The following is a 15562-nucleotide window of genomic DNA, read 5'->3' as shown; positions in this document are numbered from 1 at the left end:
TATTTCGCCCTTCCCCTGATTGTTGAGGCTTCTCTTTATACCGCTGCCATGGCCATAGGTATTGTAGTCAACACTCCGTTCTTGTCATATCTTGCCTTGAAGAATGTATAGCTCAGTGTGATGGTATCGATTCCCTTCATTTGTGGGTCCTTTGCAAATTCGGGGTCGATGAAGAAGAACACTGGCATGTCGACCGTCTCGCCTGCATTCAACCTCTGCTCTTCGAAGCAAAAGCACTGAATCTTGCTAAAGTACGGCGCAACCTGCGCAGGCGTCACGGAATATGTAGCCACACCGATGATATCTGCATCCCCTTTATTCGTAGCAGTGTAGAAAGCCAGAGCGGTCTCGCCAGGAAGGACTCGGACTTCTCGTTGCTGCGGCGTGAACTTCCAAGGGAGGATGTCGGAAACGGAACCGTTGAAGGTGACACGCAGACGGCGGTGGTCTTCGACGGGTTTCAGGCGGAGAGCAGGGTCCCCGGTGGAATCGTGGGCTTTGACAGGTTGGCCGGACCACCCTGTTTGTTGACATATCTGTCAAGGGTTCAGCAACGTGAGCTTGCCATTTGGTGTTCCCGTGCGGAAGTTCTGACCATTTTATAGAGGGGAACTGAAGCATAGGACAATGCAAGGAGTAGAATTCCCGCACTCAGCCCATAGTACCTATGCGTATAGTCAGCTGCCTGCAGACCTGGAGTTGCTTTTACAATATACACACAGGGTCGTACGGTTCTTCTCTCGAGCCTGAGCTCTGGCGGCCTCGAAAGCGTTGGCATATTGGGAGCTTTTCGCAGACTGCGAAAGCGGACGAGTGCGTTTGGCGGGTTGAAGGGGCCGAGATATTATATCGTGGGGCTGAAGACGACGGAAGGATCTACAACAACCAGATATTACTCTGCCAGACGCACAACACAGAGAATTCATGGCGGAACAGTGCAATGGACAGGGTGAACAATTAGTGGGCTGATTCGAGTTCACGAAGCTGCAAACTTTCCGCGGTGGTAGCTCCGCACAGTTTGGTTATGCGCCACCGTAGTACCGTTACGGGGAAGTACTTGGCCCTCCGGTCAAATATGCTGCCGCAATTGCTTGAATGCGACCTATCCTACATAAGAAAAGACGTACTCCACAGTTTCCCTATCGCGTATGCTACCCATAGCATCTCAAGAATGCTCTCATACACTGCAGAGTAGAAGATCGCATGTCGGCCTGGATTGGCCATCCCTGTCCTTTCACTCGCATCAAGTCTTCCGGAATTGACAAAAGTGGAGGCGCCAAAGCTCCTCTTCCATCCTCCATCCAGAATGCGGGAGTGACACACAGACACCAATCACGTCGATCCCTTCGTGGCACGTTTGGAAATTCACTGGCATTATCGAACTGTCCTGGATGTATCAATACACAGGCACCGCCGCGCCATCTTGCGTCGTCCTCGCCACTACCCGCACTTGATTCCACGCCGTCACCTTTGTTCCTGGTCTGGTGGCATGTTGACCTCCTTTAGCAATGACCAAGTTCGCAGATCCTGCCCAAGCTTTGTGCTACGTATGGCTTTGGCTTGCGACGGCGCGTCTGGAATTCACGCCATTGCAACATGTGTGGCTTCTCGTTCGCACGCCCTCCCAATTGGAAAAATTGTCAATGCCTGTGTGTTGAATCATGCCTCCCAAGAAGAACCTAGGACCAAGCCTCGTCCGGGCTGCGTGCACCTTTCCTGCGGCCCTCCTTTCAGCGTCACTCAATGTCAATGATTTGTGCCTTTTTAGCTACCGTCTGAATCCTTTGTGTACATGCGCTTTGCCGCGGCTCTGTCGACTTATCAAGCATGAGAGTTGCTTGGCTATCTTCCCGTCAATCTCAACGCCGTTTTCTCTTATCTGCCATTCTGTCCGCATTCACCGTCTGGTTCCTGCTTCCATCAAGTCCAAAACATGAAGAGCAGCCAGCCGAGTTGGCGCGGCAATACCCCATGCTTTGGCGGCACGTGCACACGTTCAACGGCACTGGAGGAGGTGCGTGTTCCCCTGTAAAGGACTCGGCTGAAAAACCAACAACAAAGCTTTGTCGTAATTACCGTTCTTCTGCATCAGCTTCCTACTAACATGCCCCAGCATGGTACATTCCGCCCTCTTGGTTATCGTCGACCGATGTCCAGCCTGAGACAATAGTTGATGCAGCTCTTCTAGCTTCGCAAGCTGCGAAGAGTAACAAGAACCGCTTCATCGACCATTCCAACATTCCGTTACTACTTCATCAGACCTGGAAAAATCGGCGAGTTGAAAAATGGTCGGATCTGCTTCGCGCCAGTGTGGAGAAATGGTTACACTACGTAGTGGCCGATGACATGGCTTACTTCTTCTGGGAAGACGATGGCATTGAACGAATGCTGGCTGAATTTGAACCCGACTTTGCTCATCGCTTTGGATTCTTGCCTTCGAACGTGGAACGGGCTGATGTCTTCCGCATTTTGGTTTTAAAATGGTTTGGTGGAATTGTAGGTGTCTCATGCTTCTATCAAGATCTATTGGTATTTCAGACTGATTGAAACTATTTTAGTACGCAGACGTGGATACTCGACCGCTTCGTCAGCCTACATCATGGGTATCTTCTTCTGATCTTGCTCCCTGGTCAGATTCTGTGACACAAATGAGATTTTCTTTCGACAATCCGGTAAGCAGCATCCTTGGCATTGAAGCAGATTGTGCGCCTCACAAGAGTGATTATTGGCGCATGGGGTATTCATACCCTGTGCAGCTCACACAGTGGGCTTTAGCGTCAAGTGCTGGCCACGCCGTTCTTCTACGCTTCATGGACAACCTTCAACGGAGGATGGACGGTGTTGCGAGGCGCAATAGGGGAAATATCAACACTCCGGAGGCAATCAAGGAATTACGACAAATTGGGCCTCTGTGCTTGACCGGGCCAGTTGCCGTGACCGTCGCAGTGAAGACATGGCTAGAGGAGCGAACCGGGTTGCGATGGAACGCTTTGACGGGGTCAGGAGATGGCGGCCGAAGCAAGCTGGTGGAAGATGTCCTGATTCTACCAATTACTGGATTTAGGTATGTGCGCTCCTCTTTTTCATGCCTTTTTCGCCGTTCAAATGCTCATATTCAGGTCAGCCCAGGACGAGGCAGATACGGCAATATGGGCTCGAAGCCGGTCACAGACCCCTCAGCTCGAGTTTGGCACCAGGCGCAAGGATCGTGGCGCATCTTCGACCCGAAAGTCGAGTTCGGGAAAGCCTGTCGGACCTTGTTTGGGTTGTGCAAAAACTGGTCGAAGCAGCCCGACTGACTAGGAGTCAAGCGACGATTGAAGAAGGCGGACGCGTCTTCCACTATGCATAAAACGGAGTTAGACGACTGGACGGTTTCAACAACAAGCTACAGTAGTCCCCAGACAAGCTAGCAATGAGTGTCTGTCTCTTTTTATTTGATATTTGGATCCTCGATGTTGGATTGGTATCTGGCAGGGGTGGCCACCGATATACTCCCTTAATAGGCGATAGTTGCGAGATTCAGGAAATGGATTGAAGGATTTCTTTCTATGTTACTGTACCCGACGAACCTGAAAGATCCGCATTTGGCTCGCCAGTCAATATGGGGCAAACACACCCAAGTGCAGATAGAACTTCTAGTGATGGTCCGATACATTAGTTCCGCCATTTGAAGCATGTGAAGCTGTCTTCATGACCGTTTTGCTTGTCCGAAGAGTCCAACAAATAACTCAAAGACCTGTGCCACCATCGTTACTGGTTGTCGGCTAGAATTGGTATATCCTCTTTGCCTTTGTTATATTTTGTTCTCGACCAAGTGCACCTCAACTTGCTTATCATCCCTTCTCAATGAAAACAACAAGCATTCCTTTCCCACCCATGGTGCGTCAGCATCATCTCGTTGCCGTCAAGACCACTTGAGTCCGCCAACCACCTTCAGTCAGTGCGTAAAAGACCTCCTGCATCGACAGGTGCGTCCAGAAGATGCCGACGTCGTCAAAGATACATTTCATTCCAGTAAGCAGAATCTCCTTCTGGAGGGGATCGGCGAGCACGCCGTAGCACAGTGGCCCCACGAAGGTCATGTAGAACGAACCAAAGGGCTTGGTCGACGCCGCGAAGTCGAGCGTCTCCAGGATGTATGTTGCCGACTGCGCGGTTTGCAGGGCGAGGGCGGGGTTGGGAGTTGAGAGGAAGTTTTGGAGCACGGTATTGATCAGGATGACGCAGCCGTGATAGAACGTGGCTTGTTTGATGTACCGCGCCGGCTGCAGCGATTCGAGCTTGTTCCCCGGGTGGAAGCTTGAAGCAGGGTACGTACCCCTGTAGGCCCGAGGGTAGGTGGCATAGACGCCCGGTGTGGAGAGGTTGCGCGTGACAGTCTCGGACTGAATGACGATCGAGGCGCGGACCTTGTATATTTGGGATAGCAGCTCTGCATATAGAGACGATGAGGCCGAGGACGGTGAAACTGGGTCTAAGCCTTTAGCACGCACCAGTAATCCAGGCAGCTTGGCAAGGACCGTCCATAGCTCCGCCGTGAGAGGGCTCTCGGAGTCTGCACCGCCAGTCCTGCGCATCGCGTTGGCCCACTCCAAGCCAGAGAGAAAGCACTCCTCGCCGCGCAGCATGCACTGCGTGATGATGGTGGGATACTGCGTCATAAAGATTGCGGCTTCAAACTCCGACGCCTGCGCGCGGCTGGGGCCACAGCCCCTGAGGATCGCACAGACGCCGCCCGAGAGCGTAACGAACGAGTAAGCCGGGCCAGGCTTGAGGATCTCGTACTGCGCGAGGAGCAGCGACGCACAGAGTGTTTCGGACGGCGTGGAGAGTAAACCATCGCCGTCGTACGGGGCCAGCTCTTGTCGAAGCGCAGAGATGGCCGTACAGTAGCGGGCCAGCTCCAGGGACTGGTTGCGCGACTGACCCGTAGAGACGGCAGTAAAAGAGTACAAGAAACAGTTGACTGCAGCGTCAAGTGCCCGGCTCCGACCCAGACGCTGTGGAAGTTTGCCGAATACGAAGCCCATCTGCTGCAGACGGCCACCGAACCCGGAGGGCCTTTCAAGCGCTGTGATCAGCATTGCCGCGAGGCGCTCGGACGGAGTAAGTGGAACCACTGTTGCCACAGGGTCGATGGCTTCCTCAAGCCAGGCCGCGTCGTTCCATTTGAAGCAGTTGGCAAAAGCATTGCCACCATTTTCGTCAACGGGAATCGCGTCCAAGGCTTGAAGAAGCTGGGTGCGCTGTTCTGCCGAGCCGTACTGATATCGAAAGGGGGAATCTGGCCCTGTGCAATGACGTTTGCTTTTCTCACATTGGGAGCATATCGGCGTGCGTTCATCACACTAGGTGAGATCTCGGTTAGATTTGCGATATGCAGGGACAGCCTTCGTACTGCGGGAGGAGTTGAAATAGAGATCTGAGCGATCATCAGGGTGGCTGCACGGTGGCTTGCTTACTTTTATGCGTCGCTGTTTGCATGTTCTGCAGCCTTTGCTCCTGGCACCGGGCATATTGACCTCTATTGCTGCGCTTTTGAAAGAAGCAAGTGGGTGCTTTTCTGGATGTGTCGAATGTTATTGTTTGGGAAGATTTAGAGCACGAGAAGACGCTGCACCGACTCGAATTTCATGCTTCTTAAAGAGGCACAGGGCGGTGACCTTTCTTTAACCTCCATGACTCCACTTGTCGATCTTCTGAAGCTGATGTCGAATCGTATCAGGTGATTCGCCCAGGCAGAAGAAGCCAGCAATCTCAATATGATCTGCTACAGAGGTAGCGTGTTGGGGCTGAATCGAGGTCGGGGCGTCGACCCAATTGGGAGTCAATACTTGGCCGCTGATCAACAAGCCAGGACTAAAAGAAAGATATTCCCGCAGAGTATGTCGATCATGCACGACGGTTAGAAAGACTTAAGCTCTAGACGCAATGGATAGGAAGGCACATAGACTGTATACCAACGTTGTTTAGGCAAGACAGATTATTGCAAGGGGACCTCAAAATTACCTGTATCTGTCACGTCATTTACGTCGGCAAACTAGCCGCATCAGTGCTAGTCCCACTATGGTTGGAGCACTAATGCTTCAGGCGTTCCGCACAAGGCTGTGAAGCCAGGAGCCTGTAACCTGAGTATGCGGTTGCAGGGGCTTACGGTGCAACTTCTCGCTTGGACTGCAATTTGCGTGAGTGTAGAATAGGTAATATACCTGGCCTCTACTATACGGGTAGCAGCCCCTACGGGTTCTAAAGAAATTCAGAGGAGAGAGCCAAGCCTTCTCGGGGCTGTCAACTGGGACACGAACAATTTCGCGTCCTTAGACGAACTGGTAGATTGCGTAGTATCGGTGTACTTCTTCCGAACGCGAGGCATTCTGCCATAGACGAGTAGTTAACTCCCTTCACGTTGACCTATTAGTATCTCGTAGTCGTATACAGATCAAAGGTCACGTGAAAAGTACGTCGATGACGTTACATAAGCTGGCACCGTCAATCCTCCAAATCGTCACTATCGTCACTCATCGGAGGCTCTTTCCTCGATCGGGATCTCCATTTGCATCGCCGTGACGTCAAACCTGCGACGCATTCTCAGCGAATGAGTGGAGTGAAGAGGCAAAACAGCACCTCAACAACCCTTTCACTCAACAAGCCAAATGGAAGGGTTACGAACATGTGGCCCGCAGTTGCTGTCTGATGTTTAAATGGACCTATTCCACACCATCACTCAAACCATTGACCAAGTCTTGACTTGCGACTGGTACGACTCGTTCAAGTCAATAAAGATGGAAGGCAACAAGGCTCAAGATAAAACTATGGATACAGTTCCTGGAGGCGAGACCCCTCAGTATGTGGTGGTTTGCTTTCTCTCATGCCTGCCTGTTGGCGCATGCTGATAGTTCTCCGCAGATATGAGTCCATCAAGACCGAGACTGTTCCCACTTCGAAGCAGAGGGGTCAATTGGGCGGTAGGCCATTGAAACCTTGTCGCTCTCCCCTCTGTATCTGACATTCTTTCCAGGCGGCCCCAATACCTCGGAAAGCCCCTCCAGAGCTGAAGACCGAGGAAAGCAGACAGCCGAGAATATCAGATATGGCCAGAATATCTCAGAGTCTGGCATGGGGGGTAAGACAACGGCGCAGGGCGGCAGCGCCGCCCAGGGGAGCGGTTATGGAGGGACACAAGATCAGTCCAAAGGCCAGAAGGATACCAGGCCACAGCAAGGATATGGGGCAGGAAGCGGAGTCGGGGCATAAGCTGGAAAGCTTGTCGAGATCGACTCGGGATATGTTATCAGTTGCCTCAAGGCGAAACGTGTACAGTTGTCGGCGGCGGGTCGAATTCAGTCGCGACCGTCTGAGGAGGTACACCAATCGAGGAGGATATAATGGGCTGTGAGCTCGTCTTGTCTTTGGGCTCCACCTCTCTTCGGGCCTCCTTGAGCTTTTCCAACGTCACTCCGTTGCCCAACTTTGTGATGCCAACCATCGGAGGGTCTCCCTTTTTGACAAACTCCCATAGACCAGGCAATTTGTTTCCCGCCAATCGAAAGGCGTCCCTTACCACCTGCTCGTGGATATTGCTCTTGATTTCGAACACCACCCTGCTGACGGGGATACGCGCAGCCCAGTAGTCGAATTTACCCTTTCCTTTGCCCATGCGCACGTCGCTGCCTTTCGTGTAAACACCGATGTTTGCGCTCACTCTCTTGTACAGCCGGAAGCGTTCCCCTCGCAGTCTTCTGTTGATGGTTTCTTCGGCGTTCTTCAGCTGTTTCGCCGAGACTCGTCGATCGTGATCTTTCATGCGCAAGCCGTAATCACCCCAGACGACGGTCGTTCCACGCATCGAACCACCCGTGGGCATTCGAGGCCGTCCGACGTGAGACTTTCTCACTTCTGGTCTTTTGGGCGTCAACCAATCTTGACGCGCTGCCGTGGTGGAGAAGGAGCGGTTGCATATTGACGGAGCTTGGATCGCGCGATTGGCAAAGAGAGGACAGTGTATTCGGGCACGTCTCGAAGGCGACGTTCTTGGGTGGTTTAGGAAGAAAGTTTTGGTTCGTAGGTATCGCAAACATGCAACTGGAAAGCAGTCAGTCTTGAAAACAAGCCTCAAACATGCGGCCGGAGCTCTCGTACAAGATGGTCCGGCTGGCTGTGCAGCCATCTTGCGGCGTCGACAATTCGTGGATCAGAAGCACACTTTATACGGAATTCAGTGGGCTCGAGGAGGAAGCTGTGTTTTGAGTGAGATACAATCAATGCGATGTCGAGATCAGCGATTATGCTTGTTCACAGGTCACAATACGTTTTGGTGGACAAGATGCATTGAAGATGGAAAAGCTCTAGATGGGGGTTGATTGTCTGCCAAGATCCGGCCGCTTTACGAGGTCAGTTCTGTGTGGGACTCCACAAGGCAATCAATCTAATGAGATTAGAAACATACTATGGTTGCTAAGCTTTTATGGGCTAGTGCGAGTCGTATCTTACCAGCTCTTGGTAATTGCAGTGTGTGGGATCCTCGATATAGCACATCTAGAAGCGAGAAGTTCTGAGTATATTCAATAAGAGAAGCAAAAGCCTTTTGAGAAGCTGATGGAATACTGTCTATGCCAGATAATCCGCATCTGCACGACCAGGATACTCAACACCTTCAATTCAGTTCTGAAAGAGCAGCCAATACTCTCCAGGATCCATGCCTACGCATCGCCCCTTCCGCCACAATCATGTTGAAGGCAGCAGAGTGCTCAGCTGTTGCAAAACGGGTGTTCCGTATCTTTCTTTTCTGCTCGGCGACTGGGACCATTTCGTTCCTCGTGAAACGCCGCCAATCAGGGTAATTTCTTACGAGGATCTCCCGTTAGGAGCGAACGCTCACAGTACTGGAGGTTTCCGACCCTGGACGAGTTGTTCCACTCCGTATGCCAATTCCAGCAGCTTTTGCTCTCGGTATGGCAGGGCAACCAATTCCAAGCCAACAGGTAAGCCGCTGTCCCCCTGGGTCATGCCTGCAGGGATAGTGATAGAGGGGAAAAGCGACTGTGATGATACCAGCGTGTTGGTAGGGAAGGCCGCAGCAGGCCATCTCTGAGAAAGTACATCTTCAAGTAGAGGAGCCGGGATCTGGACATCTGGGAAAGCTAGAGCATCGAGGCCATGCTTAGCTAGAGTGACAGTAATCGCCCTTTGAAGCTCTTCTCGGGCAAGAAGCCGAGCGGTGAAGTCGGGGTCATTCTGGGGAGTGCCAATCCCCAGAGCAATACCCTCAAATAGATCAAGGGCAGGATGGTAGTTCTTCGAGTCGTAAATCTCCTTAGTATTCGTTTTCAAGAACGGGTGTTGACTGAAGAAATTATCGAGGTCGGATCGAGAGCGTTGGTGATATGTGAATGTTATCTCGAGGAGACTCTTCAGGTTCGGGATCTCGACGTCAACAAGGACCGTGCCATTGTCTTGAAGCGTTTGCAGCGCTGCTGTGATAACTCTGTTCACGGATTGACTTTCCGGATTAGAGTCTGGTCCGAACACATCTCGGAGGACTCCAATCCGTGCCGATTTGATCTTGTTCACGGATAGATTGGCCGCATAGCTTCCTCCGGTGGGCGGACCGGCGATGACTGCTGCTGCTGTATAAGGATCCTGTTCGTCGAAGCCAGCGAGTATGTCGAGCATCAAGGCAGCATCGGTGACGGTTCGGCACATAGGTCCCGGTGTGTCTTGGGGAACCAGGAGGGGTGACATGCCCATACGGCTGATTATACCAGGGGTACATCGAATACCAACGAGCCCGCAGAACGAAGAAGGTACTCGAATCGAGCCCCCGGTGTCTTCACCCACGCCCAAGAGACCCAGATCAGCTGCTATAGCGGAACCTGTGCCAGAGCTTGAGCCCCCCGGGTCTCTTTTCGTATCGTACGGATTCTTCGTCGTGCCTGACATAGAAGACGTCGAGTGCCAAGACGTAGCGAAATCTTCAAGAATCTTTTCAGTTATTTATCATCTGCTGATAGGGGTCAGGTCTTACCTGGCATGGTTGTCTTCGCCAAAATTATGGCTCCTGCCGCCTTCAACTTTGAGACCAAAGTTGCATCTTGCTCCGGGATATAATCTTTGGCGAGAATCGACCCGTATGTGGTAGTGAGGCCCTTTGTGCTAGCTTGATCTTTTACGACGACTGGGATGCCATGAAGGGGTCCTTTCAATTCCGAAGTCGATTTGAGATGTGCATCTAATGCATCTGCCTCCGCGACAGCTGTTGATGAAACCGCCAATATACTGTTCAACTTGGGCCCATCGTCGGCTTGGTCGATCGTCTTGATACGCTGCAGATAGTATTCTACCACTTGACGGGCTGTGAACGTGCCATCGCGATAACCTTTCTGTGCGCGAGGAATAGTCAACTCCTTCAGCGATGCTTCCATGATGATATATCACAAAGTTGGATTTGACGGCTTTGCTCTTGCAGCCAGACACTAAAGGTGAGAGCGAAATGACCGGGGGATGACTTTGATGAACAACAAACTTACATTCGCACTAATAGTCACAATGTCAATGGCTTTACCGAGTAGTTTGCATAGACCCCCTCATAGACTCCAGAGGCGGTTTGCCGTGGGGTCTCATCGGTTTCATCAGGCACCAAGGAGCCTGTCTCCACCCGAAAGTCGGGTCTTATCGTGGAAAGTATCCGGCGAGGCTGAGCGCTCTGGGTAGTGTCAACTGGCACCGCTGGCTCTTGCTTTTTGGAGACGTTGCCTAATGAGCCCTTATCTCTGGGCGCCACTTACCACAATCCTGGACGTAAAATGGTCCTATACATTTGACTTCCGGCAACCTTGGGACTCCTAGAGCGACGGGCACTGACTACCTAAGAAAATGGGTTCCCAGCATGGTATCGGATATCAGCGCATGGCAAGGGGAGGAGCATCAGTTCAAAATTATCAACCCCCTGGCAACGTTTTTCAGAATGGCAGACAGTCGGCTCGCTTGGTTCGATGATGTTGACCACTCCAGCCCTACGTGAGCATAGACGAGTCTATCAGGTATGACTTGCTAGGTCTGTCGTCTGTGTGGCAATCATGCACTGACCAAGGCCCCCAGGCATGTGAGCCTTGCAGGCTCAAAAAGGTCCGCTGTGAACTGGGATCTGTCGACCAGCCCAAGAAAGGGCCTTGTGCACGCTGTCGCAGAGAGAACAGAGACTGTTTCTTTGCCGCAACTCGGACTAGGAAGACTCCAGCGGCACCCATTGAGGATCATGGCCATGAGTCTCACAATCCTTCGACAAAAAGACAGCGGACTGAATATGATCCTGGAGAAGCCGAGCCACGATCGTCAGTATCCGCTGATGGATCTCCTCCTGCTTCATTTCGACCGCTAGAAGAATCCACACTGGAAGAAACACAAGGCAGACGCGCTGAAGCAGTTCTACTGAATGGGCATTCTCGGACCTGGCATGACGCTCTCACATTGCTTGCAAGAGTCTGCGATGAAAATGGGACGCAGATCAGTACAGCAGAAGAGCAGTCACTGTCTCCCGAAGAACATGCAAACATGAGACAGGCTAGACCTGCTCCTTTCCCCCTCATTGACAACGCTGTTTCACAGGACACCAAAGCTGCTTTGCGAGCCTGGTCGACACTTCGCTTTGTGCGTGGCGGGCTGTTTACGGCTGAAGAAGCCATGGATATGGTTGACCATTTCTACACTTACCAAGCACCGTTTTCTCCAGCTGCTCCGGAGTATTATGCGCATCATAGCAGGCATCACCTTCTCATTGAGGAAGAGCCAATCTTGACCATAACGATATTAATGATCGGGTCTCGATACCGAAAATGGACTGGACCAGCAGCGGCCTCGAGATCTTGTGTTGTTCACGACCGACTCTGGAGATACCTTCAGGGGATGATTTCACGTCTCTTTTGGTTCGAAGACAACTTTGTCGGAGAGTTTACCTCACTGAGTGATCCTTCGAGTAGCATGCAAAAGAGAGGTCAAGAGTCCGTGCGCTCCATTCGGTTTCGTACTTTGGGGACTTGCGAAGCTCTCCTGCTGGTTCTGGATTGGCATCCCAGGGCCCTCCACTTCCCGCCGATTGATGATGATACGACGTCGATTGTGATTACTGAAACACCAAGCACCCGAAATCCCAGCAAATCGAGTGGCGAGTACGAGACGGGGGCAGGTCATCTTTGGCTGGCTCGATCTGGCCATTTATGCCGCTCGATGCTCTCCACCGTTTCGATGCTTGCAACTGAACTCGGATTCTTCGATGGGAAAGAAGGACCCTCGACATACTATTCTGAGTACCGCGATGACTTATACCGAGCTCCGTCAACTCGTCAGCGGGCGCAATCCCTGCAGTATTTGATCTGGATATATGCGACACAGCAGCAAACAGGACCGCCAAGTACGCTCACTCTCTTCAATCTTTCCTGATACTTATAAGATCTAACTGATATGGGTCCTTAGGCTGGAGAATCAGCACTCCAACACCTTCTGCGCTTCGTATCGAATCTCACCTGGATAATGCGACCGAGTGCTGGGTTCGTGTGGCGACGCTTGTTAAAAGAGCCGATGAAGCACTGTTTAGGTCTCAACGTTATACCCAGAAGATCATAAGAAATGGCCAGTATATCTCAATCATGCAGTCATTCCAACCGCTGCTACAAGAGTTCATTATCAAATTCAATCATGCAAAATGTAACTGAGTCTCTCCTGGCGCCCAAACCGTCGAGCTAATAGATATCAGTATCCAGACAAATGCGGCTCATCTTGTCCATCGAGTTCAACTACATCCAGCTGTGCATCTTCAGCCTGAGCCTGCAAGCTATGATGCTGCGAAGATGTCAAACAGTGGCCACTGAAGCTGACAACGGCAGCTTCCAGGCTTCCAGCTCAGATGAAGAGAATCTGAGTCGAACAGCAAGAGCAGCTCGGAGTATCGTCTCCGTTGTGGTTGATGACCTTCTCCCTGATGGTGATGTAAAGCACATACCCGTCCGCTCGTACTCGAGAATTCTAGGAGCAGCTCTAGTGCTCCTACAGGTATGAACGCAATCCTCTCACATGGTAGTCTGACTTGGTTTTCTGGACACTGAATACCATATAGCTGTGTGCATCAGAAATGAAGCACGTTCTCGATATCGCTGCGACTTTCAGCCAGATCAAGCAACTCGCAGGCGCTCTTGAGACCTGCGTGGTTGACGATACACACCTCAGCACTCGATGGGGTGTCCTTCTAGCTAAGTTAACAGACAGCTTTCAGTCGCGACTTTCTCAACAACAGGCTAGAGTATCTAACTCTGAGAGGGGCGAGTTGAATGGAAATCAAACGGGAACCTCAGAAGTGCCTGAGGTTCCTGAGGTGTCCATTCGACCACCGAGCATGAGTCGCCGCACACAGCATCAAAATCATCCGGATCCTGCTTTCAATCTTCGTACCAATGCGAATGGATTCGGCGCCACATTACAAGCACCCAATTTCGACGTATACTCGATGTGGTGGGATATCACGCGTCCTGTTGATGCTATGACATCGGATCAGAACATGCGATACATTCCAATGACTTCGGTGGAAACCGACATGTCTCTACAGGACGTAACTTTGGGCAACGGGCATGATACCTCATTCAGTTTTTCCACCAATTTGTTCTAGAAAATGTACCAGCAATTGACCTCCTAAGCCTCCTCTTGACAAAGCCATAGGTATACGGATCCAGCACGGAACTATGAGTCTTAAGATTGTCCTTATACGCCCCACCTTGTGCTCATATGAGAACCTAACATAACCACGCAGCACTCATGATTGAAGCCATGGAGAGGTCCACCAGGACCGATGTGAAATTATTCGATCAACCTATGGTTCTCCGAACCGCGGATTGCCGAGGACTTCACCGTGGCTCCCTCCGGCTACTGTTGCTGCAAGACGCCACTGTATGTTTACTAAAGGCCCTCACTCCTAAACGATACTTCTCCCACTGATCAGTTACAGATGGCTCAAATGAGACGGCTTCATATCTGCGCACGCAAACACCTCACAAATTGGGCTTTTACCAGACCATACTCCAGCGTAATGGCTGGCGAGATGCTTCGGGTCAAGCACAAGGCGATGATTAATGTCGACCTGGGAGAGGGATATGGAAATTGGGCTTGTGGACCGAATCCAGAGACATTACTCCCCCTAGTTGATCACGCCAACATCGCCTGTGGCTTCCATGCCTCGTAAGCATCTGACTCCTTATAGACCCTGGTGATACTGACTTGTTGTTCGAGAGATCCGCTCATAATGCTGGAGACCGTGCGAAAATGCAAAGAATACGGCGTCAAGGTCGGTGCCCATCCTGGATTTCCTGACCTTCAAGGTTTCGGTCGACGGGAAATGAAGTTATCCTCTGAAGAACTCACCGCGATCACGATATATCAAATAGGGTCACTGAAGGGGTTCCTTGACCGAGAAGGCGTGCCACTCAACCATGTCAAGCCGCACGGCATGCTCTATGGGGTCTGCTGTCGAGATTACGAAGCGGCGAGGGCTGTCTTCAGAGGCATCCCCAAGGGTGTCCCTGTCTTTGGACTGGCGGGGACATGCATGGAACAAGCCGCGCGAGACATGGGAATCGAGTTCATCGCCGAGCTTTTCGCGGATGTCAAGTATAATGAAGATGGCACTTTGGTCATTGATCGACAGAAACAGTACGTTGTATCGCTCTACAAGCTTGGGACAGTCGTAGCCCCATCTGTCAATGAAATCATTTATACTGACTGATCGTTCTCACCTCTCACAGGCCTTGGGATCGTGAAGACATCAATCGACGAGTTACCCAGCAGCTGGAGACGTGCAGCGTGACGACCATCGGCGGCTCAAGTTGTGCACTCCAAATAAACGACTACCGCACTTCGATATGTTGTCATTCCGACAGTCCTGGATGCGTCGAGATCGTTCAGGAGACGAGGAAAGTGGTAGATGCCTTCAACCAAAAGCACTTTTCAGGTAGTCAGGATAACCGAGTACCTAGAATAGATCAATGATGCCGTTCCATTTGAGGAAATATCCTAATGACTGTGGGAAATCCTGCGTAGCCTTCCCGTACCTGCGACGGCATCATTGGCGGTCGCGTATCTCTAGTGCAGGGCGCTGATCTATGGTTATACATTCTAGACCTTTTGAGCGGACTGCTATGACAACTCGAAATTACATACATAGTAATAATTGGGTATCTAAGGAATGTTTAGAACCGCCGGTAGCCAACAAGAGCGGCTCGGAATAAGATATGGAGATCTGGATCTCGGGTCGGAATGCTACGGCTCAGTCGGTTCGATATCCGACACCACCAGACGCCACGGGTTGCCACGAGGTTATCTTGTGGGAGGATATTCTCCGATGGATTCCCTGGGCTAATGACATTGCAATTGGAGGTTGTATGAGATCAGGGTTGAAGCAAAGGCATTCATGGAACCAAGTCGAGGTCACGAGGCTGTAGTGGTCTGAGTGTGCCCTCACTTCGCAAGGTAGTCAGCCAAGCATCTGGCTAATAGGTCTTGATAGAGCCCTCACCTTACA

General features: G+C 51.4%; 7 protein-coding genes across 7 annotated transcripts; 3 read left to right on the top strand and 4 right to left on the bottom strand.

Moving 5' to 3' along the window:
* Positions 1-35: 35 nt before the first annotated feature.
* Positions 36-778, bottom strand: AYL99_10535 (hypothetical protein; the record flags this gene model as incomplete). Its single annotated transcript, XM_018842041.1, has 3 exons — positions 36-536; positions 596-665; positions 717-778. The coding sequence occupies 3 exons, from the start codon at positions 776-778 to the stop codon at positions 36-38; spliced, it is 633 nt and encodes a 210-aa protein (XP_018688929.1).
* A 1049-nt stretch (positions 779-1827) lies between these two features.
* Positions 1828-3352, top strand: AYL99_10534 (hypothetical protein; the record flags this gene model as incomplete). Its single annotated transcript, XM_018842040.1, has 4 exons — positions 1828-2014; positions 2114-2496; positions 2559-3064; positions 3130-3352. 4 exons carry the CDS (start codon positions 1828-1830, stop codon positions 3350-3352), a joined length of 1299 nt encoding a protein of 432 aa, XP_018688928.1.
* Positions 3353-3893: 541 nt separating this feature from the next.
* AYL99_10533 (hypothetical protein) lies at positions 3894-5487 on the bottom strand (the record flags this gene model as incomplete). The annotated part of the gene is made up of 2 exons (XM_018842039.1): positions 3894-5293; positions 5466-5487. 2 exons carry the CDS (start codon positions 5485-5487, stop codon positions 3894-3896), a joined length of 1422 nt encoding a protein of 473 aa, XP_018688927.1.
* Positions 5488-6704: 1217 nt separating this feature from the next.
* Positions 6705-7257, top strand: AYL99_10532 (hypothetical protein; the record flags this gene model as incomplete). The annotated part of the gene is made up of 3 exons (XM_018842038.1): positions 6705-6847; positions 6910-6968; positions 7022-7257. 3 exons carry the CDS (start codon positions 6705-6707, stop codon positions 7255-7257), a joined length of 438 nt encoding a protein of 145 aa, XP_018688926.1.
* Positions 7258-7303: 46 nt separating this feature from the next.
* AYL99_10531 (ribosomal protein L16) lies at positions 7304-7867 on the bottom strand (the record flags this gene model as incomplete). Its single annotated transcript, XM_018842037.1, has 1 exon — positions 7304-7867. The coding sequence occupies one exon, from the start codon at positions 7865-7867 to the stop codon at positions 7304-7306; it is 564 nt and encodes a 187-aa protein (XP_018688925.1).
* Positions 7868-8877: 1010 nt separating this feature from the next.
* On the bottom strand, positions 8878-10424 carry AYL99_10530 (hypothetical protein; the record flags this gene model as incomplete). The annotated part of the gene is made up of 2 exons (XM_018842036.1): positions 8878-9974; positions 10028-10424. 2 exons carry the CDS (start codon positions 10422-10424, stop codon positions 8878-8880), a joined length of 1494 nt encoding a protein of 497 aa, XP_018688924.1.
* An 833-nt stretch (positions 10425-11257) lies between these two features.
* Positions 11258-14767, top strand: AYL99_10529 (hypothetical protein; the record flags this gene model as incomplete). The annotated part of the gene is made up of 8 exons (XM_018842035.1): positions 11258-11333; positions 11426-12409; positions 12472-12702; positions 12752-13047; positions 13112-13634; positions 13799-13935; positions 13994-14223; positions 14275-14767. 8 exons carry the CDS (start codon positions 11258-11260, stop codon positions 14765-14767), a joined length of 2970 nt encoding a protein of 989 aa, XP_018688923.1.
* Between the last annotated feature and the right edge of the window lie 795 nt (positions 14768-15562).

The sequence above is a fragment of the Fonsecaea erecta genome, assembly GCF_001651985.1.
Source record: "Fonsecaea erecta strain CBS 125763 chromosome Unknown Scaff11, whole genome shotgun sequence".
Taxonomy (NCBI): domain Eukaryota; kingdom Fungi; phylum Ascomycota; class Eurotiomycetes; order Chaetothyriales; family Herpotrichiellaceae; genus Fonsecaea; species Fonsecaea erecta.
The sequence above is the reverse complement of the archived record's forward strand: the minus strand, read 5'-3'. Positions and strand labels throughout refer to the sequence as shown.